The sequence below is a fragment of the Arvicanthis niloticus genome, chromosome 7 (genome assembly GCF_011762505.2).
Source record: "Arvicanthis niloticus isolate mArvNil1 chromosome 7, mArvNil1.pat.X, whole genome shotgun sequence".
NCBI lineage: Eukaryota > Metazoa > Chordata > Mammalia > Rodentia > Muridae > Arvicanthis > Arvicanthis niloticus.
The window spans coordinates 22,545,624-22,572,357 of record NC_047664.1 but is presented as its reverse complement, the minus strand read 5'-3'; the positions used below and the strand labels follow the sequence as shown (position 1 = coordinate 22,572,357).

Below are 26,734 nucleotides of genomic sequence, written 5' to 3'. Positions count from 1 at the left end.
AGCTTCGAAGACTTCCTATTGGAAAAAGAGAAACAGGATTCTTCAGTCATCATTTCTAGTGCCATACCCTTTTATCACCGGGTTGTATGTCTTGTAAATTGCTGCCCTTTCATCTGTGTCTTCTCTGACCATTCAAACCTCCACTGGAGGGGAGGGGATTAAAACAAAACAAAACAAAACAAAAAAAACCAAAAAAACAAAACAAAACAAAACAAAACCCTCCACCGGAGATTTCCGAATTTCAATTAATCTCTTCTATTCACCCAGACTAGACCATTCAGACAGACACCCCTTCCTAAAACACCAGGTCACTTCTTATAAGAAAAAATTTCTACAAGTTGGAACAGTAACAATAGTTGTTGTTCTTGTTAAAATTTCTCTTTATCATGTATTTGTGTATGTCTGTGTGAGCATGTGTGTGCACGAATACAGTGCCTATAGAGACCAGAAATTATCATCCTGAGTAAGTTAACCCAGTCACAAAAGAACACACATGGTATTTACTCACTGATAAGCAGATATGAGCCCAAAAGCTTGAAATAGAGAAGACTCAACTCACAGACCATATGAAGCTCATGAAGAAGGAAGACCAAGTGTGGATGCCTCAGTCCTACTTAGAAGGAGTAACAAAAATACTCAAGGGAGCAAATATGGAAACAAAGTGTGGGACAGAAACTGAAGGAGGGGCCATCTGGAGACCATTCCACCTGGGTATTCATTCCAGGTACAGTCACCAAAGGTAAACACTGATGTGGATGGCAGGAAGTGCATGCTGACAAGAGCCTGATATAGCTGTCTCCTTAGAGGTCTGCCAAAGGCTAACACATTCAGAGGCCGATGCTCACAGCTAACCACTGATCTGATCAAGGGTTTCCCAATGGAGAAGTTAGAGAGAAAACTGAAGGAGCTGAAAGGGTTTGTGGCCCCATGAGGAGAGCAACAATACCAACCAACCAGAGCTCCCCAAGGTCCAAACCACCAGCCTGGGAGCACATAAGGAGGGACCCATGACTCCATCTGTACATGAAGGGGAGGATGGCCTTGTTGGGCATACATGGGAGAGGAGATTCTTGGTCCCATGAAGGATGAACACCGAGTTGGGGGAGGGGGGATTCGAGTGTGGGGAGGTGGGAGTGGGCACATCCTCGTGGAGGCATGAGGAGGGGGAATGGGATAGGAGGTTCCTGGGTGGTGGGGGGAAGGGGGCTTAGGGGATAAAATCTGAAATGTAAATATAATATCCAATAAAAAAAAAAGGAAAAGAAGAAGAAAGGGAGGGAGGGAGGGAGGGAGGGAGGGAGAAGAAAAGCTCATGGATCTGAGAAACAAAAGGGTATACATGGAAAGGGTTAGAGGAGGAAAGAAAGGGAAGGGGAAATGATATAACTATTTTAAAAACTGAAGAAATAAGAGAGACAGAGAGACAGAGAGAGAGAGAGAGAGAGAGAACGAACAGCTTCTTTCATTAAAACTGACTCATTAGGAATGTGTTCCAAAATGTTTTCTCGCCAACTTACTGTGCACTTGACTAGTACATATACTTCGTTTTTAGACACAGGGTTTCAAGTAACGAGAGAAGCTGTCTTTAGAAGGCAGTGGAGAATGAGAACAACACCTGGTACCAACCTCTGCTTCCCCAAGTACACATCCCTGTACACACATGCACATGCCACACAGTGACAGACACGGAATTGTAAAGTTTTGAACTGGGACCATATGAAATAGAAGTAATGGGCTTTTCAGGATTTTGTTTGTTTGATTGATTAAATTGTATTTACTTTAACTTTATCTGTAACAGTGTTTACCTGAATGTGTGTCTGTGTACCAGGTGCATGAAGTGCCCTTGGACGCCAGAAAAGGCACTGGAACCTCTGGAACCAGAGTCACAGGAGGGGCTGTGAGCCTCCATGCAGCCACACAGAGGAACCTGAGTCCTCCACAAGAACATCTCTTACCACTGAGTCAACTCTCCAGCTCCCTCGTAATGGACTCTGGTGACAAATTAAATTTCTGTGACATATAGTATTTGCTGAATTAATTTTCCTAACAGTTAAGCCTTACTTACCTTGAGCATACAAAGTCAGAACTGCCTGGATGGCTACATACACACCAGAAAACTGGTAGGTTTCAAACATTACCTGAAAATGGAAAGAGAAGAAAAAGAGGAGTTTATAGAGAAAACTCTGTACACATTTATAAATTTCCTCTATGCTTGAAATGTAGATGAGTTGATTACGGTGCCACCAAAGGGCTCTGAGCACCCATTCTAACCACTTCTTCTTCCCTTATACAGCCTACCTCTACCTCCAGATATTAGGGCAGAGTTTTGGATACTCACATGCCTACATGCAAGCACACAAACATCTAAGTTGAGTCTCGGATCATTTGTAAATGCTACAAAGCAAAGACTTCTGAATATATTATAGTCAGTGGCTAATCAGCATGAAAGCATCACACAAAATTTAGTAAATTGACACCACTTAAAAAAAACAAAACCAGCCAAATAACAACAAAACAAAAAACACCCAAAACAAACACAAAAAAAAAAAACCAACCAAACAAAACCCAAAAACCAAAACCAAACCAAACCAAACCAAACCAAACCAAACCAAACCAAACCAAACCAACAAACAAAAAAACCCCCAAACACCTGCCTGGGCCCAGCAAGACTGCTCAGCCAGTACAGTGCTTAGGACCCACATGGTGGAAAGAGAAAACTGATTCTCACAGGTGTCCTTTCACCTGCACATATATACAGGGTGGCGCTCATTCGTGCCTGTGTACTCTCACATATACACACAGATAAAAGCATCAATGTAAAAAGAAATCAGATTAAAGAAATAAAAAGACATCTCTTAGAACCAGAGAAATGGCTCAGCAGCTAAAGTTCAATCTCTAGAACCCACATGGTAGAAGGAAAAAAACTTACTCCCTACAAATTGCCCATGCATGGATATGCAAGTGTGAACATGCACATACACATAAACACACACCAAATAAATAATGAAGAAAGAAGAAAAGGAAAGAAATATCTGCTTATTTCCCCCAAGCATGGTCAAAATTGGCTCTACCTCCCCTCCCCAACGCCTGGCAATTAAAAACAAATAATAAAAGAAATAGGACTGGGGTATAATTTGTAGAAGAGCTCTTGCTAGCTTGACTGAGACTCTGAGTGCGATTCCCTAGCAGTGGGATGGCCAGCCAGTCCCATGGATGGTAAAATGAGGTGAAGACTAACATTAAAATACTAAGCTGTCAGATGCAGAGGCGGCTCAGCTGGTCACACCTGTGCTCATTTTCTGCATCCAGGTCAACTGAGAAAACCTTGAATGATGCCTTTTGATCTTCCACTGTAAGGACGCCTTGAGTGGTAAGGTAATCACTGAATATCTAGATATCGATAACTGACTGCAATGAGAACTATTCAGAACTTCAATGTTACAGCTTTGGAATACATCTTCATCAATTAACCTGAGCTTCTAACATTCTATCCCAGCATCTACTTCATAAGGAAGTCACTGCTGCTGTGCAGGCATATATCAACAAAATGAAAAGTCCTCCAAAGTCCGTTATTACATGAGAACTGCAGCTCTCCTGTCTGTCCTCACCGTGAGAGCCTTCAATCTCTTCTGCAGGTCCTGGCCTCTCTGCCCTGCCTTTTACCACTGTCTCCTCTCACTGCTTTGGTGAAAAGTACTCTCGATATTCCAAAGACGTTAAGTTTTTATCTTGAATTCCTCACTATTTTCTTGAACTCTTTGCACGGGTGTGCCAGCTCTCTACAGAAACTGGCAAGGTGGTACTACTGCTGCTGCTGCTGCTACTTCTTACTCTAGCGTACTTCTTCAGCCATCCCCTCCCCCACACCCACCAGCCACAGCAGCTGCTTGCCTGCTCTCAAGTATACAGATATCATGGTGGCTGTTCTCTCTGCCTTGGAATGTTCTTTCCCCTGCTCTCCAGCAGCTTCCTTAGCCTGTCTTATTAACATACATGTTCACTGTCCTTCATCCAAAATGCTGGGGACCAGAGAAAGTTCTGATTTTAGATTTTGTAACATTTGCTTATTTACCAGGTGAGCTCCCTTATTCAAAACTCCAAAATCTACAATGCTCCAAAACTCAAAGATTCATGCACATCATTGACATGATCAGAACATTTCAGATTTCAGATGAATAACCCTTAACCTAGAGTAAATGCAAAATAATCAGAATCTAGGGCAAGACAACTGCTTCATCTATCCTTTGCAGCAGGAGAAGCAAGCAGAAAAAAGACAAAACTGGTTTAACAACTAACACAGAGATACTCACGGACATCATCCTAGCCAATCAAAACCCACCTCTACAATCTTCTCTCTGTTTTTGGTTGGATTCATGGGAGGCTCTGTAAGTAGAATTTTGCAGTTTCTGGTGTCTATGTTGAGCTTCTCCGGTCCGAACGTGTAGTCCCATAGGTGCTTCATGTCATCCCAGTTCCGCACGATGCCGTTCTCCATAGGGTAGTTCACCTCCAACATGGAGCGCAGCTCACTCGCCTCATCGCCAACCATAAGATCCTACAAGGCGACATGCCAGAGCTTTAAAATGCTCCAAGTCTTACATAAAGAAGCTTTAGAAAACAATACTCCTGCATTTCAGAAAACTCAAGAATGACTGAATTTAAAATTTTCTGGAACTTGCAGATCAAGTTTTTTTTTTTTTTTTTTTAAATTCCAAACTTAAAAATCTTTTCTTTCAAGACCAGCTTACAAAGTTTAATCAATATTTTATTTACTATGTGTTTAAATCAATAAATTGACCTTACCTTTAACACATGTTTCCAAAAGAAGAGCATTAGCACAAATAAAACCCACATTTTCATATTTTGAAGGGTTTGTATGAGGTTTCATCTGTTTCTTTTGCTCAAATGTTCAAAAAATAAGTCCTGTGACATGTGAAATAGCACATCAGGGGGAAACTTGAAAAATGCTCAATGCACACAAGCACATTTCTTTTCTATCAAAATGATTTATATACTGTAGATGCAAAAATCACGATTCTTCATTCCTCTATAACAATGTATCATACACATATACACACATCCAATTAACAGACTTCACAAATGTCTATATGTGTATGAATTAAAACCTTTAAAGTTATCTCACAGGCAACATTTTTAATCTTGAAGTATAATATTGAAAATCAATGCTATCTTTCATGAAGTACAATACTCACTACCTGTCTCCAATGAAATCATAAAGTGACCCACATTTTTAAAAAAATCAAGCTTTGTATGCTTAACAAGGCAAGCAATATTCTAATATTTAAATATTTTAGAAACAGACCTATATTGATGAATCCAATTAGAAATTAGTACCAGAAATAGCTACTATTTGGTGTATAATAACAAGTTCAAATTATGGGGAAATAAAAGAAACCACAAAACCAGCATGAGAAGATGTAAATGAAACTTTAAAAAAATTATGAACTTCAGGGGTGGTGCTATCTCTCTAGTGGTAAGTGGTAGGAGTGCTTGCTTAGCATGTGTAAGGTCCTGGGTTCAATCTGGAACATTGGGAAAAGGGAAAAATCAGAACTAAAAATGTCCCAGAAAAGTAATTTTAATCTTGAAAACTAGGATGGGGAGCCTAATTAAAATCCAGATTTCTAGAAAATACACTAACAGCAAAAGGAAAGCAGAGTTCACTACAATTTTCTGTTGCAACTAATTCCTTATAAAGTCAATTCTCCCAAACCAACATTCAAGCTTCTTGACCTTAGCTGTTCAGACTCTTCAAGAAGAAGAGGCAAAGCTGGAAAGATCTATACTGTGAACTCTGCAAAAGGCATGCATGGTGAAGTTTACTAGTATCTGTAACTCATAAAACATCAAAACAAATAAAACCAAGGCATTTTGATGGGAGAATAGGTATGTAACTACTCAGAATAATAAATGTTTTGTCTTTGAGACAGGGTCCATGTAGCCCTGGCTGTCCTGAAACTCTCCATGTAGACTAGGCTAGCCTCAAACACACAGAGATCTGCCTGCCTCTGCCTCCCAAGTGTTAGGAGGATTAAAGTAGGATTAAAGGTGTGCCTTTCTAAGCCACTACACCTGGCTTAGAATAATAAATATTAATACTGAAATCTAGGTGACAGGTATATGGAGGTGTCTGTAAAACCTATTTAACTTAACTGTATGTGCTAAACATTTCTTAATTAAAAAAATAGGGAAGAAATCTATGTGCTACTTTGGCTATTAACAAGTATAATTTCATACCAATTTTTTTGTTATTTGCTCCTATGATAATATATTTTTCATTGTATTAAACAAGACAATTGACTTAGATAATTGATTAGTAATCACCATTATTTCAATCAATTAGACTAAGTATGATCCAATGTCAACAGAATACTTAGTTTTTAATTCCTCTTAAGAACAGGGGTTACAGATGCTTGACCTTATAGCAAATCAAAATTAAAGCCTCATGAATCTTCTTCTAGGACTGCACACATTATGAAATATTAACTGTAAGGGACACCAGATGCTGAGTACCCCTAATTCCCTCTAAACAAAAAGGACATTCAAAATGGAGAGTGTAAGTTCAAGAGACTTTATAAAAATCTGTTGCTAAAATTATTTTTAAACCCATGGTTCTCAACCTGTGGGTCAACACCCCTTTGAGGATCCACATATCAGAAAATCCACTTATCAGATATTTACATTATGATTCATAACAGTATCAAAATAAAGTAGCAAATAAAGTAGCAAAATAATTTTATGGCTGGAGGGTCACTAAAAATGAGGAACTGTATTAAAGGGTCATGGTGTAAGGAAGGTTGAGAAACACTGTTTTAATCCCTCCAACATGCCAGAGGTGTCGCACAGCTGGCACAGTGCTTGCCTGGCATGCATGAAAGCCCTGGATTTCATCCTCAGCATGGCCTAAAATCAGGCATGATGGCACATTGTCTGTAATCTTAGTACTTGGGAGGTAGAGGCAGAGGATCAAAAGTAGAAGGCCAGCTTGAGATATATGAAATTTTGTCATAACAAAAACAAACAAACAAACAAACAAAAGAACAAGCAATGACTAACAGGTATGATGTGGCAGGCACACAGAGGGCTAGGGTAGGAAAATGAAGACTGTCTGAGAGTTCAAGCTCAGCCTGGGTTACCAAGGGAGACCACGCACGGATCAAAACACGAAACAGCCAGGAGTTGGCCCAAGCTTGCAATCCCAACACTCAAAAGGCAGGAAGATCAGAAGCTCAACACTACCACTATCCTAGGCTCTACGAGAAGATTGACACCAGCCTAGGCTACATAAAACCCTGTCTGCAGAAAAGGAAAAAACCCCCAAACAAACCACCAAACAAACAAACAAACAAACCTAGGAAATCAAACTCTTCCCTAGAACCTTTCAACTTTCAAGTGTCTCTCCTCTCCTCAGAACCAAGCAGGACGTGTTCAGAGGCCCCTTGAGTCTTCACTGTTTCCCACCACTGGAGGTCAGGACTAAACCTCACCCGCTACTTGAAAACGCAGTAACCAAGACACTGCTTTAAAGCCACTTATACAGTTAGATTATATTTGCCAAGAATGATTTAGAACAATGTCACTTTCAACTAGAAAACAGGGGGAAAAAAATGAAGCTTTAAACTACAATTCCACCCCTAAAAGGAACTATGAGATCAGGGAAAACCAGGCAGCAGTGCAGGTTACAGAATCAAACTGTCCCAGAAGACGTTCTTTCTCTCCACCCAGCATATTGAGAATTGTATTTTTATACTGAAAGAACAAAAGAACAAATCCATTTATAATACCAATTAGACATTCTATTTCTGATTAAAGAAAACTTTAAAATTATGCCTATACTATTCTCTACAACTACACCCTCTCTGAAAAACTCTTTAGTATCTAAGACAAATGCATGCTCTTTTATTCAGAAAAAAAAATAAGAATTTTAAAGACTACCACAGAAAAATGTAATAACACATTAATGTCTGGGATAGACTCAGCAAGCTTCTAGTTTGTTTGTTTGTTTATTTTTAAAAGGGGGAGAGTCCACACAATGGTAATGGTGTGTGTGTGTTGTGTGTGTGTGTGTGTCCCCGTCCGTCTGTCCTTTTATTTGTAGGAAAGCCTGATAGGTATGTTATTTTTTTAAAATTTATTCTCAGATAATATCAAATCTATTTATCAGTAAGGATAACAGATTTTCTTTTGTTACTTTTTTCACTTATGATTCATTTGCACATTAAATTTTTACTCAGTTTACCAAATATATATATGATATTGTACTGGCTACAAATATAGGCACTCAATGTGACAGGCAATACATAACATCAATTAATAAACTGAGTCTCCAAATATAACAAATAACCCCCATTTTCTGTCTAAATCACATAGCTGCTTCATCTCTGTATTATGCACACCACATTCCATTTTATTATAACATTCATCTACAAAAAAAAAGGAAAACAATTTAAAACTATGTTAGTAATTAGTTCTTTTTTGGTTCATTGTATGCAATCAGAAAACTATAAGACTTTATTAGTTGCTACCAAACTGAAGAAATGAAAAAGGTTAGAAATTAAAGCACTAAAACAAAAATAAGATTCCCCCCTCCCCATACTAAAGGGACACAAACCAACAACTACTGTCCCACCAAGCAAAGTGGAAAACAAACAGAGAGCATGTGTGTAACCTCACTTACCATCTTTTTGTTATTCTACTTCAACAGGTCAAGAAAGGTGAAGAAAGAGAAGGTAGAAGCAAGAGTCAGAAAAGGCCTACATAAAATCCTCACTGAAATGTTTAAACACACAAGCAACAGAGACAAATTAGGCTGAGGTCAGATGCAGTACCACTATAACTTATGGTGTTAATTATCAGGGCCAAATGAGCATGGACAGTAATCACTCCTATCTGAAAATTAACTAAATGATTTAAATTTCCATAGTCTTAGTCTACTATTACATTTTAGCTAACAAGACATACATATAAGTCAATTTTCTATGCACAGAAATTCCAAAATGTCAAACTTTAGCTCATTATTGAGTTTAAGAACTTCAATTAAGGAAAATACATGGTAACAGTAAAGGCCTAGGTCTGTAAGAGTTAGTTCAGGAGTGTTTAGGATTCATGTAAAAGGAAAGCTTGAAAACTTGAAAGGCTTAAAAGAGCAGAGTGAAAAGAACTAAAGTAATAAAACACGACTGAGACACTGTATCAGCAATGCTACTGGGTAGTTCCTGGGAAATGTCTCCCAAGAAAATGTTTATTTCTATTACTTGGCCTTAAAAAGCAAGAAAGCGGGTGTGAAGAATGTGCTGTTTCTCTCCTGCTGGACATTAAAAATAGCTATGTATTTCTTTGAACCTCAAAAAATGTTATCATTGATAAAAATGTTTAAAAGCCAGATACTAAATTATAAAATGAGATGTATTGCTGCCACTCAGTTTCCTTCATCACATTACTAGCTAAGTTTCAAGATGAAGTTCTTTCAATACAGAATGTGACAGGTGTCCTGATACATGCCTTTAATCCTACACTTGGAGGCAGAGGCAGGCTCTCTGAGAGTTCAAGGCCAGCCTAGGCTACATAGTGAGACAGTATCTCCAAGAAAAGAAAAGATAAAATTCAATCAGAATAAAAATTTATGAAAACCGGGCAGTAGTGGCGCACGCCTTTAATCCCAGCACTTGGGAGGCAGAGGCAGGCGGATTTCTGAGTTCGAGGCCAGCCTGGTCTACAGAGTGAGTTCCAGGACAGCCAGGGCTACACAGAGAAACCCTGTCTCGAAAAACCAAAAAATAAATAAATAAATAAATAAGGAATCCAGCAAAAATTCCTTCAAGGTCTTTTCTTATATATCTTATACTGAGCAAACTACTTAGTTTTGAAACCTACCAAAGGGCAGAATTAACTTTTAGGTTTTTAAAAACACAAAACCTAAGTTTCCATGTTTATTTTTATAAACATGGAATTTTCATTATGTAACTCATTCTCTAACTCCCTAGTAGAGACCCAGAACACAGAAAATCTCTATCAGCAATTACCACCAACTATCACCTTTCTCAGCCCCTCAAACAAATGTCCCAAAGATGTACAGCCTACTAAGTCTTGCCAAAGACTGTTCCAACAGGACCAACAATGTTAACTACCCACAAAACAAATGAAACAAAACAAAAAATCCCATTTTAAAAAAAGTCCCTAAACTCTAAAGTGTATTTTGTAACTTGAACCCTGGCCACCTTCAGAATTTAAAGTCAATTTGTGATCTCTCAATTACTCTATTTCTTAGAAAATAATGTGATTTTGCTTGAATTCTAGTTCTGTGGGAGAAACATGTGTTGAGTCTCTCATGTAAAGTACTTTGGCTAATGACAACTCGCCCTTGTCTTCCATATGGTAAGACCTACAATGTAAGACCAAATAAAGATTGGCTTCCTCCAGCATGTTACGAAAAATCAGCTGTAAGGGTGAGAAGAGGAGCCACAGTATAGACCTCTGTGTTTTCCTGTCTCTACAGAAAGAAGAGGAGGGCAGCCTATGACAACATGAAGAGAAAGCCTCAAGTTTCAGAGACGCTAAGACACTAACAACTGCAAAACATAAAACTGCCAGGCTGATTGTTTTTCAAATTAAACTACGCAGGAAGACTTTATGGCACTAATATGTATCAATTTTGTACCTAATTTAAAAAACTTACATTTTATACTCCATATAATAATGGTTACCATGCTATACATAAATGAAAAAAATAAAAATAACCTCAGGGATCTTTTTTGCCTTTGTTGAGGAGTTACTGTACATTAAAATTATGAGTAGTTCTGATCCCCCTTTGCTTTTCCTAACATTGTACTTTATATTACTTAATTCAAAGATCACCTCACACATCCTCATGGATATTTAGCAACGAATAAAACATTACCTTTATTTCAATGTTTCCCACTTTGGTGGTTGATCTGATAATAGGTCTTCCAACCAAAGCTGGGAAGATGTGTTCTGGAAAATTAGAGCCTGCATATCCACACTTCACAAACTGGAAGGAAACAGAAAAAAGCAGGTTAGTATCCAAGCATTTACTACAGTTATTTAAAAACAGTATCAGAAAATATCACAATGCTTTCAAACCATCCAAAGTAGTCACCCATTCTATTCCTAGTATCATCTCTTTAAGTTCTCCCAGGTACCAAGTACTTTCAGAGCTTATGTTAGTTAGGGCTTCTATTGCTAAGATGGAACATCATGACCAAAGCAACTTCGGGAGGAAAGGGTTTATTTGACTTACACGTCTACATCATAGTTCATCACTGAAGGAAGTCAGGACAGAAACTCAAACAGGACTGGATCCTGGAGGCAGGAGCTGATACAAAGGCCATGGAGTGTGCTGCTTACGGGCCTGCTCCTCATGGTTTGCTCAGCCTGCTTTCTTATAGAACCCAGGGCCATCAACCTAGGGATGGCACCACCCACAATGGACTGGACCCTTCACCATCAATCACTAATTAAGAAAATACCCTACAGCCTTGCCTACAACCTCATCTTTCTTACAGAGACATTTTCTCAACTGAGGTTCCCTCATCTCAAATAAGCCAAAATAAGCCCTTCCTCTTCTAAGCTTGTGTCAAGTTGACATAAAACTAGCCAGCACAGAGTTCAGGTTTAGTTTCAGGGTTACTGCTTCCTTCATGCCTAAGTGTTCCCAGAGGAAAAGCTATTTGAGCAGGGAGCTAAGCTGAGTGGTTCATGCCCTTCTTCTAAGTTACTTCGATGAGGAACTGAGCCAATGACCAGAAAAATAGCTAATACACAGGAAGATCCTGTATAAAGAAAGAAAATCCTGTCAAAGTCTCCACAACATTAATAAGGTCTTTGTCCAATGCATGCTAAATTATGATTTTTGTGTTGCCTACATCAGTTTGACATATAAGAGGAGCTTATTAAATAACTGATTGGTAGTATTAAAAAGAATTGTTAATTTACAGGCATGAGATTATGATCATTTTAAAATACAAATAGAGCTGGTAGGTTCCCTATCCATGGACTCAACTAATCATGGATCAAAAAACTTGAAGCAGGGCCAATGTGATATCTTAGGAGGTGAAGGTATTACTTGTTGCCCAACCTGACAACCTGAGTTCAATCTTAAGACTCACACCCTGGAAGCAGAGAAGCAACTCCCACAAAATTGTCCTTTGTCTTTTACACATATACTGTGGCATGTGCATGCTTACTCATTCACGAATAAGTGAAATAAAAAATATTTAAATCATATCTGAAAATACCTTTCACCTTACCATTATTCCTTAAACACTAGAAAATAACTATTTATATGACATTTACATTGTATTAGGACTGTGCATGATGGTACACTCCCATAATCCTAGCACTTTGAAGATAGTTGGTAGAAGGCCAGCCTTAGCCACCCAAACTTAACATACGGGAGTTTGAGGACAGCCTGGACTACATGAGACCCTGTCTCAAAATCAGAAATAACTACAACAGTATTGAGTTAGGTAATGGACTAAGGTAATACACAGATATTATGATACCTTATGAACAGCTACAAGCACACATGTGTGTGCATACATGTGTACACAGGGGAATGGAATGAATCAGTTCCCTACAGAAAACATCTATTGCTCTGTGGCACCAGGGACCATCACTTTTAGAAGAACTAAAGTGAAGAACAGTACTTGGAGATACACACATTGGTAATAATGCAAAGGGACAGAAAGCCAAGCTGGTGACATACATTTTAATCTGGAAAGCTGAGGCAAGAGAACTGTTTACAAGTCCAAGGGCAGTCTGTGCTATATCACGAGACTCTTGACGCAAGCAAACCAAAGAAACTCTAAACAGAAACAGAAAATATTATATTGGAATTTATACCATGTATATAATAATGAGTTCACAAAGACATTGTGTAAGTACGCTGTGTACTTCAACCACACTCTCCTTCCATACCCTCCCCCTTTCCCTTCCTCCTGCTAAGTGCCTTCTGTTGGCTCGGAGTTTCACTTCTCCTTTCATGACGTGTAAAAAAGTGATTTTGTATATCTATAAAAACCTTATGATCTACAAATGAAAACATGGCATTTGTCTTGAGTCTGACCTTTTCACTTAGTATGATCTCTAGCTGCATCTATCTTCCTGCAAATGACATAACTTCATTCTTTTTTATGGCTAAAATTCTACTATGACTATACAGAATATTTCTGTCAATTCATCTGTTGGCTATTGTGAACAGTGCAGCAGTAATTTGTTACTTATCTGAAGGATGCTGACTTACTACCTTTTGGGTAAATACTCAGGGCAATATAACTGTGTCATCTGATTGTATACTTCTATTTTTTATCTTTTGAAAACAAGTGTGTGCAAGTGTCCATGTGCATATATGCAGACACCATAGGATAACTTCTGGTGTTATCCTCAGACCTCCTTTGAGATAGGGTCATTGGCTGTGGCTTATCAACTAGTCTGGACTGGACTGGCTGGCCAGGGGATGCCCTGTCTCTACCTCTGCAGTACTGAGATTACAATCACAAGTCATCATTTCAACATAGGTTCTAGGGATTGAACTCAGGTCCTCAGGCTTTTAGGAAATGTACTTTACCAATAAATCTATCTCTTCAGCTATAATGTATTTGTAGTCTTCTGAGGAATCTCATCAATTTCCACAGTGACTCAACAAGTTTACATTCCCACCAGAAGAATATAAGGGTTCTCTTCCTTAAATGTGGATATTAATCATTAATGTCCTGGTCAGTAAGAGGCTCAGAGGGTGAGGACACTTGCTAATAACCTGCCTGAGTTCATTTAATTCCTGGGACCCACAAGGTGGAAGAAGAGAACCAAGTCTTGCATGTTGTCCTCTGACCTCCACAAACCTATGTAATGTGAGCTTATATCAATCCTGCCAAAATACAAACATCTTCACTGTCTCTAAAGCAGCCCTTTTGGAAATCATGATGAATCACTTTTAATTATAAAAAGCCTCCCTAGAACATTCTGCTATCCAGATTTCTGTCTTTTTAAACAGAACTTTAAAACTGTTAAAATGGTATTTAAAAGTAATTATGAAAAATTTCTGAAACTCGAAATCTTGAAATGCTTTGTTCCAAACTCACAAAGCTCAATCCTAGTTAGTTCACTGTCTAGCTACCAAAGCTGGGGCATTTTTAAATATAGCTACACATTTCTAAAAGCATATTATACAAGTTGGTATGATGAAACATATTTATAATCCCAGCACTTAAAAGGACCAGCCTGAGCTATACACGAGTGCCATGCCAACCAAAACTTCATGCACAGTTGAGACTTTTGTCTTAAATAAAAGCGCAATATAATCTTTCTTGGGTTACCTCTGAAGGCACAAGTCTGTGTGGTCTAAGAGCATATGTAATCAGATACAATACTTGTTCAGTTGATAATGTTTCAGAAGTGAAATCAAGAGTATATGCACCATCCCAAAGAAGTGTTTAACAGAATTCAGGAATACTAGTTCATATTCCCACAATGTCTTCTTAAATAACTGAGTAATGTGACCTAAGAAGACTTGGGAGAACAATTACCACATAAGAAAGGAATAGCATCTTGCTGGGTATGGTAGCTCATGACTGTAGTTCTCCCAATCTGGAGGAGGCCAAGGCAGAAAAATAGCAGGTTCAAGGCCAACTCAGGCTATCAAAACCCAAAACAAATATATAAAATTTCTCACCTTTAAATCATAACATTTGTTTCTCACATTAAACCCCAGCTTATTTGATAATGATCTGAGTTGAAATACAAAAAATAGAGGAAATATTCCTATCATCTTTCTGCCATACAGACAAAATCTACAGTATACCAGCCTGTCATTACTTCCACATATATTCTGAATATATAAAACTAAAATATTATTTAATATTTAAATAAAGAAATCTTATGGTTAACCTTAAAGAAGGCCAGACAAAACTGCAAGCCTTTAAAGCCAGCACCGGGGAAGCAAAATCTTAGCTCAGGCCAACATGAGCTAATCAAAACAACTGCAAAACAAACTAACAAACAAACAAAAAAAAACCACCTCAGAAATGAACAGATATTGACATTAGGCAAGTCAAAAGTATCCATTCATCAGGATGAAATGCTCACTTATATAGATATAGTCTCAGAAAAAATTAGAAGTGGTTTAGCTCAGTGGTACAGTGTTTGCTCACCATACACAGGGCAGGAGGCTGGAAGGACAGCACTTCCAAAACAAAACAAAAACAAAAGCCCCAAGAGAGAATGATAGGCTACTCTACACTTTCATAACAAACATTTTCTGTGTAACAAATGTAAATGAATAACTTTGTTACATGAGAAATCAGAAGAGGGGAAAGGGGCTTTGCTACGAAGTAACCCTAGCGAAGGGAGGAGACAGCTAAGATTGATAAGTCTGTCACTTACACATATACACAATAGCAAAGGGTCATATCAATGTCTTTTTGATTATATATGTGCAGATGGGTAGTTACTATCTTAAAATTCTTTTTAGTGGCTGGAGTTAAGAGTACTGGCTGCTTTCCCAGAGGACCCAGGTTCAATTCTCAGCACACACATGGCAGCTCAAACCTGCTGGTTCTGTAGTTCTAGATCTGATGCCCTCTTCTACCCTCCACCGCACCAGGCATGCAGGAGACACCCATAAACGTAATTTTTAAATATATTTATTTTGAATTTAATCTACATTTTTAGAAACTGTGTGTGTGCAGGCACACACACTTGAGCTCTCTAGCACATTGTCCCACCCTCACCCCCCTCCCACACTACGGTGAGTCTCAGTAATCAAACTCAAGTTGTCAGGATTAGTGACAGACAAGCACCTTCACCTGCTGATCAGCTCAAGGGCCTTTAAAGTTTTTGAGCATATTTTAAGTGGAAAAAATGTTTTCCAAGTAGCTCAGAAGACAAAAATTGAGATCACTGAAACCACAGGAATGAACAATTATAAACCACTATCACTGCTTTACTGAAAACAGGAGGGGAGTGGATTAGACTTTCCAAATGAAAGCTACTGTAAGTAGAAAAAGGAAGTGATACTTAATAAATTACTCCCGAGGCTGGGAATGTAGTTCAAGAAGCAGAGTGCTCACCTATCATACACTAAGCCTTCGGTTTGTTCTCCAACACCCATAAATCGAGCACCCATAAAAACACACAAAGAGGTGGAGGCTGGAGGATCAGAAGTTGTTTAAGGTTATCCTTGGCTATTGGCAAATTGGAGGTTAGCCCAGACTCCAGACCCTTGTTTCAAAAGCCAACATCAAAAACACCTATTCACTCTTACTCTGCCTAAACAGCAGCTTGGTAGAAGCAGATGCTATCTTAGAACCCAATGCCAGCATTTCTGTCAGGAATCAGAAATTCCACTAGAACAGTATAAACCATGCTATCTCAAATGAATTAGGATCCAATGATATTAAAATAATCCAATTCTACAATGTCAAGTTAATAGACAAGCTAGTCCTTCAAAAAAAAAACAAAACAAAACTCGAAAAAATTTAAAAGAGCCATAACAAAATACAAAGAAGATATTCCTTTCTAGGCTACTCTTTTGGTATCATTTTAATCACTGAAATTCCTCCTGCAAGTCAATCATTTTAAGACTGGTGACTTAGTTCCCTCACTGTGTGTAACAGGCTGTGTTCAAGAAACAGATTTTACCATATATAGCTTCTTCCTTGTAGCACTGCGGTTTGAACAGGCTCTCTACTTCCTACTGAGTCACCAAATGGTAAGAGGTACAATGTTCCGTAAGACAAAAAGGTATATCCAATATCAAAGCAACTTTTTCCTTAAATAAGACTCAAAAACTTTCATTTTATTTTTAAAATATTTTGTTTTTTGAAAATTTTGTACATTTCGATCATATTCACTCTCCTGCCCTCAACTCTTCCCCAGATCCACTCCGTTCCCTTCCCACTCAACCCTGTCTTTTTTTCTTCCCATCAAGCTGTCCAAAAATTAATTCTTGAGCATGTAGCCTTCCACTGGAGTGTGGGAAGTTGACTTATCAGGGGCTATATTAGTAGAGAAAATGGTCTGTCTGTATCTCTTCCTCCACACCCAGCAGCTAAGAATTCCCCATAGCTCTTGGTCTGCGGTGGAACTTCTTGCCTAACTCCCTCCATGCTGGAACTTGCTCGGCTTGGGTTTGCACTGTCTTGTACACGTCGTGACACTGTTGAGGGCCTGTGCATTTGTCCTGCAGCACTGTTTCCTTGAGGTAACTTACTGCCTTGGGCTCTATCACTCTTTCTACCTCTTGTACGATGATCCCTGAACTTCTGGAGACAGAATGTCACCATGTAGACCATGCTACCCTTGAATTTGTGGTGAACCTCATGCTTTAGTCTCCCATGTGCTGGAAGTAACACCAAGCAGGATTTTCCTGTCTTTTGCAACAAGGCCTCACACAGCCCAGGCTGGTCTTAAATTCCTGCTGCTTCTGCCTCTCCACCCCAGCACTGGAATGACAGGCATGCTCCACCACACTCACTGAGATTTTTTAAAATTTTAATATTTAAAGATTTATTTATTTTATGGATATGAGTGTTCTATCTGCATGTACACCTTCATGTCAGAAGAGGGCATCAGATCCCATTTTAGATGGTTGTGAGCCACCATGTAGTTGCTGGGAATTGAACTCATGACCTCTGGAAAAGCACAGTGCTCTTAACTGCTAAGCCATCTCTCCAGTCCCTCGCTGAGATTTTTAAACTCCCACTTGAGCTTATTTGCTTTATATTCTTTCCCTTAATAATTGGTGGTGCTTGTATTTCAACTTCATAGTGACCGTTCTTATTTGAGGCCAATGGTTGTTCTATTAGACCAATGCCTTCCACATGGTGAAACTCAAGTTGTTTTGTTTTTACTTAAAATACTCCTAAATTCAACATATCAGTTAGCAGAAGCATGATAAAACAGACTATAACCAACTACAAATGTGAATTTTAACTGAAACGTTCTTTTAGCATAAGTGTCTATATACAATCATTAAACTTTATTAAGCCTTGTGTCAGCAACATGGCAGTCACTTGGGAAATCTGCATTTTGTTGGTCAATGAAGTCACTGTTGATGAGTTCATATTGAAGTTTGGTAATTCTAGATATTAACACCAGGAACCTAGACTCAATTTGAAAGGAATCAAAATTCACAGTTAAGAGGTATCCAGACTATTTGCCTAAATGGCCACTTTCAGAAGCCCTAGTCTCGAAAGCAGGTTTCCTTCTCTGGGCTACTGAGACCAGGGTCTAGTTGTGGACAATAGGAAAAGAGTAGGTGATCTAAGTGATCAAATGAATATTTAAACACTTAACTTCTTGGTGTTGGAGAGATGTGCTTAAAAGCATTTGCTTTTGCAAAGAATCCAGGTTCCAGTCCCACCAATACCCACATGGTGCCTCAAAATCATCTGTAAGTCCAGTACCAGGGGATCAAACCCCTGCAGCCACCAGGCACACATATGGTACATATATATATGCAGGCAAAACATCTATCCATATAAAAATATAATAAATCTTTACTTTTTTTTTTTTTATTTTAACTTCTCAGGGCTGGGGATATATCTCAGACACAAATCCTTGGATTCAATCCCAAGCATCATAAAAAACCAACCAACCTACCTTCTTAAATAGCCTACATTTTAAAATCTAAAGTATACAAAAGGTAAATGAAACCACCATTTGATTAAGGATTTAAGATACTTCTGTATCCTCCTCTCATGTGTAAAAACTACAGGTATGTACATTTGATAGTGCAGTACTGGGGACGGACCCTCGAGCTCCTCAAACATCAGGCACGCACTCTACTAAACGCGCTACATCTCCAACCCCTTGAGTGTGTGTGACTAGATGGTATGTATATGAGGATTCATGTGTGAGAGTGTGGGAGAATGCATGCTGTGGTGCACATCAGAGGACAACTTCAAGTGCTGGTCCTCATCTTTCGATGCCCACCGATTCATACAGTTCCAGCTAGCCCAAACGCTTTCTGAGCTTCTTTCTGTCTCCTACCTTGTGGTGGAAGCACTGGTGCTACAGTCCTAGCTCCATGTGGGTTCTGGGGATTCAAGTTCAGGTGCTTATCCACTGAGCCATCTCCCCGACCCCTTTTCTATTATTTTTTTTTTAAATCAAATCTTAATGTCCTCTCTAATATTTAATTGTAAAGGCATCATTATAACTTCAGATATCTTGGGAGGCAGAGGCAGGCGGATTTCTGAGTTCGAGGCCAGCCTGGTCTACAGAGTGAGTGCCAGGACAGCCAGGGCTACACAGAGAAACCCTGTCTCGAAAAACAAAACAAAACAAAACAAAACAAACACACACAAAAAAAAAAACCAAAAATAACTTCAGATATCTAAGTAAAACTAAGATGACTTCAGAAGAATAAGTAGTTAAGAAACAAAACAGAATCTAAGTAGCTATTAGTCCTCAGGTTTTCTCAAGAGACACAATATTCCTAACTGTATTATGATTTAAATCAGAGCTATCTATGAATATATATGAAGATATCGCTATTTCATCCATAGCCAACCATATCTAGGAAAAAAAGTGAATAAAGCTTATAAGTAACTACAAGAATAACACCAAATACAAAGCTTTTTGTTTGAAATATCTTTTTTGTTTGTTTGTTTGGTTGGTTTTGGTTTTTATTTTGAGACAGGGTTTCTCTGTGTAGCCCTGGTTGTCCTGGAACTCACTCTGTAGATCAGGCTGGCCTCGAACTCAGAAATCTGCCTGCCTTTGCCTCCCAAGTGCTGGGATTAAAGGCTTGAGTCACCACTGCCCGGCAAATTATCTCCTTTCACTTAGCCATAGTAGCTCATCTTTTTGTCCTAAGAAACAGGATTAAAAAAAAAAAAAAAGATGCAGTCTCACTAAGTAGCCATGGGGATTTGCCCATCTCTGCCTCTCAAATGTTGGCATAAAAAGAGTATACCATCACCTCAGCCCTTTTGAAAACACCTTTAATACTTATTGCTATTTTAAGTATTATGTGTGTTTCCTTGAATGTTTGTATATGTACCACATATATTTGTGTATGCCTAGTACCCACAGAGGCCCGAAGAGGGCACTGAATACCCTCGAATTAGGATTACAGATAGGTGTGACCTGCCATGCAGATGTTAGAAATCAAACCTGAGTTCTCAGCAAGAGCAACAAGTGCTCTTAACTACTGAGAAATCTCTTTGGTAGTAAGATAGTTTTTTGTTTTTTTTTTTTAATAAGCACTTTTGTAATAATTTTTGAAAAGTTTAGACGTTTATAATTTAGTTTAAATATAGCATAACAATACATACTTTGCTTTAAAAATCTTTTTCCTGATACTTTTGCTTTATAAAATTCTACAGTTTTCCTCACTGCTGTATCCTTTATCTCAAAAAATGAGATGCATTTTATGTATCCCTACATTAAGTCTGCAAACGTAAGTATCTTTAATGAGCACATAAATGGGGTTGCTTAAAAACTTTTAAGTTACTAAATCTTAGGCCTGTTACCACAGTAGTGGTATGGATGTCCCTTTGTATTGTTACCTATGCTATTCTAGTCCAGATTTAACTTAAATGAAGCTAGTACAGTAACTGTCAAAGTTTATAATAAATTAATTCAAGGACTCTATCATGGCAGTAAATACCAACTCCTTTCCCCTTTCCACAATCTGGCTTCAAGGAGGTAATTCAAGTAAAATCTATTTTAATCTGTATGTCATCTTTGTGGCAAACAGGAGAAAAGTCACAAAATGTTGCAACGCTAAAACAGAAATCACTGAAGAAGTCATTGAAAAGAAACAGTTGCATCTTCAAAACTGGAACTTTGGTGCTCCAAATTCACTTTTAATTGGGGATTGAAACAAACCAGTTGCAAATAGTTTTCTGAATCAGAGCTTTAGTCTGATTTTGACAATTTTAGCATCTTCAAGACTAACGTTTCTATCCTGCCCTTAAATAGAAAAAAAATAATGAGGCAGAGGAGGAACCAGAACTGATCCAACTTCCCACTAAAATTAATTTGAGAGGTCTTAGGTCTCCTAAGTCTTTCCACAGACGACGGTCTATAAGGGGCTGCAGGCAAAGCAAGAGGTGAAGAAGGAGTTGCCGACCATCCCCCTTCAAAACCACAGACGACAAGGACAGCCCACACACTCTCCTGGGGCAGACTCAAAGACTCAAAGACAGCTAGGGCCATAGCCCAGGGCCTGACAGCACTTCCTCTTTTCTCGGCGGAACCCGTTTCCTGCCTCGCATTCGGCATCTTCTGCTACACAGGAAGAGGAAGGCCGCTAGGTCTTGTATGGATGGACACAGGCGAGGCTCGGAAATGGAGACCTCCTCGCCACCGAGGAACCTAGACCCACATCTCGGGACGCGGGCGGATGCTCGGGAGCCCGTGGGGACAGGTTTCCCCGCCTTCGGGTGCACACAGGGTAGCCTAGCTCCGGGCCAGCGGCTCAGGGCCGGCCGGCGCCCCCCGAACGTCCTCCGGCGCCCCCGCGTCCCCCAAGAGCCCGACCGCGCGACTGCCCGCGCCCCCGCAGCCCAGCCCCGCAGCCGAGGGGCCCGCGCGCACCCCGCAAACACATGAGGCCGCCCCGCCGGGTCTTACCCCAGTGCCGTTGTCGCACACCACCACCTTCCTGCCCTGGCTGTCCATGGTTCGCCCTGGTGAGCCGCCGCCCGGCCTAGCCTGCTTCCTCCTCCACACGGCCCCGCCCTCAGCTCGCCGCTCCGCCCAAACCGGAAGTCCCCGCCCGGCAGAGAGCCGGGGACTGGCAGCCGAGAAGGCCAATGAGAGCTGTCCGGCGCGGGCGCGCCCTCTTGCCTCGTTCTGCTTCCGGCGCTGCGCAAGGCTGGTGGGGCGGTGGCTCTAACCCAGGTGTCTCGGGACCTAGGGCGCGGCCGGGCGGGCTTTACCGGAGGCAGGCAGGTGAAGGCCAGCGGATGTGCACTGGGGCGGTTGTGGAGAAGGGAGGAGCAGCCGGCTGGAAAGACCGAAGCCACCTGGAGGTCCCGAGGCATGATGTGTCATTGCTCCTAGGCCTAGGTGGATACACCTACACCAGTTTCAAACCTTGGGTTTATTTATTCCACACCAGTTGCTGCCCCAGGAGCCCAGCGGGATGCTTTCGTTTCTTTCTGTTTCACCACTTCCCTCTTTAATTTTCTCAAACAGGAACTCGCTACGTTGCCAAATGCCGGCCTCAAAATTGAGGTCCTCCGTAGCCTACCCTGGAAACAGGGACAAGTGCTACGCTCACCTCCTTAAAAAATAGAATATGCACACACGAACCTAGAGTCTCGGCTTTGAAGTCAGACGACTCCAGGCCGGGCGTGATTGCTTTAATCCTAGCATTCAGGAAGACTATAGCAGTTGAGACCTGCCTGGTCTACAAAGCGAGTTCCAGGTCATCAAGAGCTATAAGTGAAACCTTGTCAAAAAAGAAAGATGAGGTGTTCATTTAGCGGGCAGTGGTACACTCACTTTCAATCCCAGCACACAAGTAGATGCAGTTGGATTTCTGTGAATTCCAGGCCAACCTGGTCTATTTACAGAGCTAGTTCTGGGACAGCCAAGGCTACACAAACCCTGTCTCGAAAACCACAAACAAACAAACAAACAAAACGCTTTCATTTTAGTTTAGTTTTGTTTTTTGAGACAGGGTCTTATTGTCTATCCTTGTGTTAAAACTGAGAATTGAAAGTTAAAAAGATCAAATCCATGATTGCCCAATTAGACCAATTTGGAGGTGCACCAGGACTGGCCAGCCAGCTGTCTCACTGCTGCTGGCCTCTTAAGGGCCGTTTTATAGAAGAGACCTGAGAGAGTTTTTAGGAAGAAACAATGAAAGGGAAGGATAAAGGGTAAGGATATATGTCATGTGAATCCCAAGTTTGGCTAGGTTGAAAACTTGTTTTGCAGTTTACATCAGATCTAAGAAACAGAAACTTATTCTTAATTACAAATAGAAACCTTGACTTGCAAAGACCGTAACACAGGAGAAGCAACATATTCTTAACTGCCTTACTGTGAACAGAAACTTTAAATTGCAAGGTATAGTGTTATAGGTTAACTTCCACGTGTTCTCACACTTGGCTGACAGGGAGCTCAGTATGTAGATGAGAGTGTCCTCTGGCTCTGCCCCAGCTTGTTACATTGCTCTGATGATTTTGCACACCACAACCAAGCAGGTAGTGGTACTCCATAGTAAATGAATTACAGGATGGAAGTATTTAATTAAATTTTAGGCCTTTTAGGCCTAGCACCCCATTAGACTTCAAGGTAAAATATGAAAGATATCCTACTTAATCTTACTGGCACAACTCTGCCAATTTTAGGTTTGTTACATATGTTACTACTTAAACTCAGCGACCCATTATTGATGCTTAGTGTTTCCAAGTTTCATATTTTGTCATTGGGCCAGCAAGATGGCTCAGCAGGTAAAGGTGCCTGCTTGATGACCTGAGGTCAATCCCTAGGACTCATATAATATATAGTATATAATATATAACATAATATATATTGTGTTATGTATAATGTATAGTCTTTATATTGTTCTTGAAGATTACTGATTCAAAAATGTGTATACAGTAACTCTCTTGCTGCTGCTACAATGAAATATATATTACTCACATAACATATAAAAATAAACATCCAGTGTAACAGATACGGGATAAAACATGCCTACGGGATATAATTCACAATACAATTATTGCTCTTAGAATTTGACTTTTAGTGAGTGTCTTGTCCCCTAGATTGTTTTTAAATTAAGTAAATTTAAATTTTTTCATATGATTAAAGGGGGAACAGGTGTGTGTGACAACAGTATCCAATATTAAAATATAAGCTTCTAATCACCAAAAGGAAGGCCATGACCAGAGCAACAACAATGTTCAAATTCAAGTGTCACTCAGTACAACTGCTTACAGTCACAAGTATCTTTAGCCTAAATACAAAATGCTACAGCTCCAACTTTGGTGGTTAGAATCTGGATACGAGGAATAATATGCTGTTGAAAAGAGAAGTGAGCCAGGGTTGTGGTTCTGATGTAAAGTGTTTGCCTGCCATGCACCAAGCCCTAGGTTCCATCCCCAGTATAAAGTCATTCAGATATCCCAGCAGGGAGGTGGAGGCAGAGGGAGAAGAGAACAAACACAGGGCCTGTGGGGGCAGAGATAAATTTAAATCTAATGGAAAATTAAAAAGAGACTTTCCTTGGCCAAGCCTCCTACAGCAGTGTGTGGGACAGCGTTTTCACAAGCTGCTTCAGGCCTTGAAGTCTAGCAAACAATTCAATGTAAGGTGGGTTGATAAGGCTGGGCCCAGACCTGCTCTTCAGTGAGAGAGGTCTGAAGTCTTTTCTATCTACTTTCCCTTAAGAGTCCTCTTCTCTTCTTATTTTCCTGAAACAGCTCTCATGCATATCTCAGCCTGGCCTCAATATATAGCATAGGTTGAACTCTCAGCCTCGCATTCTGTTTTTTTTTTTTTTTTTAAAGATTTATTTTTTTATTTTATATACACTGTCACTCTTCAGACACATCAGAGGATGACCTCAGATCCCATTACAGATGGTTGTGAGCCACCATGTGGTTGCTGGGAATTGAACTGAGGACTTCTGTGTTGGTATCAGGCTCCAAACCCAGTGACATCACATCTAGGCGACCCCCACATCGTTGCCAAGACAACTGCCATATACTCCCAGAATCCACCTGGCTACCTCACCTTTACCTGGGAAAGACTATGTCACCACCCATATAAAACAGGCAGAACTCCCTGACCTCTCTCGTCTTCCATCTTCTTTCCCCCACCTTTGCCCTATCTCCTGAATAAACTCCCCACCACCACCACCACCCCCCGACTTGGAACTGTTTGGTCTGGAGTGGTCTGTTGTAAGCTGCTCGAGGACGTCTCACACTCTGGAAGAATAGTCAGTGCTCTTAACCACTGAGCCATCTTTCCAGCTCCTCAGCCTCACATTCTTAAATTTGAGGACTGCAGGCATAAGTCACCACACTCGGCCCCTCTTGTGGCCTTTTCTTCTTTGTAAGATTTATTTTGTTTTGTTTGTATGCCTCTGTATATGTGTGAAAGCGAGTGTATGGAGGTACCTACGGAGGTCAGAAGTGGGCATTGCATCCCTCGGAGCAGGAGTTACAGGTATTTTTAAGCCACCTTATTTGGCTGTTGGGATCTAAACACTAGTCCTCTGATAGACCAGTAAGTGCTCTTTGTGGCTAAGCTTTCTCTCTCAGGCTCCCCTCTTGTAAACTTATCTGTATTAATAATGGTTAATGTTGATGTGAATTTGATTATGTCTACAATCACCTAAGAGGCACTCATCCAGGCACACCTGTGAGGGATTATCGCGTGAACCTCTGGGTATTCCTATGAGGATTATCTTGCTAAGGTTAATTGAGATGGGAAGGTCCATCCTAAAAATAGTACTGAGAAGAATGTGGCACCATTCCACTGTTTAAAAAGAGGGAGCATTTGCCCTGAGGTGGCATGAGTGTGGGGCGTGATGCCTCCTCACCCCTCCTTCTCACCCCTCACCACCTACAGCAGTCAAGAGAGCTGGTGCCAGGGGCATGAGAGTAGAGAGCTTGCCCTGCCCCTCACCAGCTGCAGCACTAGGGAGAGCGGACCCTGCACATCACCTGGGCAGCACAAGCTGACTCTGGTGGCAAGGGTGCCCGTGAGTCACTCCCCAGGGGCATGAGAGCTGGAGAGCTGGCCCTGCCCCTCACCAGCTGCAGCACTGAGTGAGCCAGCAGGAGCAGTGCAGAGAGCTTGTCCTGGTGGTGCAGGAGCAGGAAAGCTGCTCCCACCCAGGCCCAGATCTAGGGCTTTTAGTTGGCCCACCTCAAAATCTACCTCAACTATGAACTTTTGGAGCATGTGAAAGGGCCAGTCTACAGATCCAAAGCTGCAGGATCTCCATGACACTGGGCAAAACCAGGATATCAGAGAGGATTCCTGGTGAGGAGCCAGTATTGAGAGTGTAACAGGAACCAGAGGCCTCAGACCAAGACCACACCAATGACTCTTGGCAATGAACATTTGCAAATAAAGATGTGTGCACAAAAGGGTATACTGTGGGACACACCGTGATACACTACAGCTTCCAGAACAAGATATTTTCTGTGCTTTATTTTTGTTTTTTTTTATTTTCTTTTGGGGGGAGGTTCCAAGGACAGATGGCTGATGCAAAGGGGTGAGGAGATGAGTGGGGTTGGAGTGCATGATGTGAAACAAAGAATAAAGTTTAAAAAAAAAATAAACACACCTAAAAGTTTTTTTGGAAAAAAAAAAAAAGGTATCACTGTCTCCTGACTTGGGATGCAGCATCCCCACTGTAATGCACTGGGCCCTTAGACTAAGAGCCAGCACACACTTTGGCTGCAGTCCTCAGACTATTCTATCACAGCAACAGCAGAAGTATCCGAGACAATGGGCCACATGGGCCAGTGGAGATTTCCTACCTATGACAACCCTCCAAAAATATTTGCATTATGGTTCATAAGAGCAGCAAACCTACAGTTATTAAGTGGCAACAAAAATAATTTTATGGTTGGGGAATCACTACAACATGAGGGGTTGTATTAGAGTCGCCGTATTAGGAAGTGTTGGGAGCCGACTTTAGCAGAAAGCGGCTAGATCAACTTTGCAGCCATCTGGAACCATATACCCTGATGAAAGACTTGGTTGTCAAAAGCCT

General features: G+C 40.4%; 1 protein-coding gene across 1 annotated transcript in view; it reads right to left on the bottom strand.

Moving 5' to 3' along the window:
• Positions 1-21,764, bottom strand: part of Actr2 (actin related protein 2) — a 41,444-nt gene extending 19,680 nt beyond the window's left edge. Inside the window, exons 1-4 of the mRNA XM_034508711.2 lie at positions 21,622-21,764; positions 10,919-11,029; positions 4,340-4,555; positions 2,066-2,138 (exon numbers count right to left, since the gene is read on the bottom strand). Of these exons, the coding sequence (XP_034364602.1) occupies positions 2,066-2,138; positions 4,340-4,555; positions 10,919-11,029; positions 21,622-21,669 (448 nt within the window). The 5' untranslated portion in view covers positions 21,670-21,764. The remainder of the gene's footprint in view (positions 1-2,065; positions 2,139-4,339; positions 4,556-10,918; positions 11,030-21,621) is intronic.
• Positions 21,765-26,734: the final 4,970 nt, after the last annotated feature.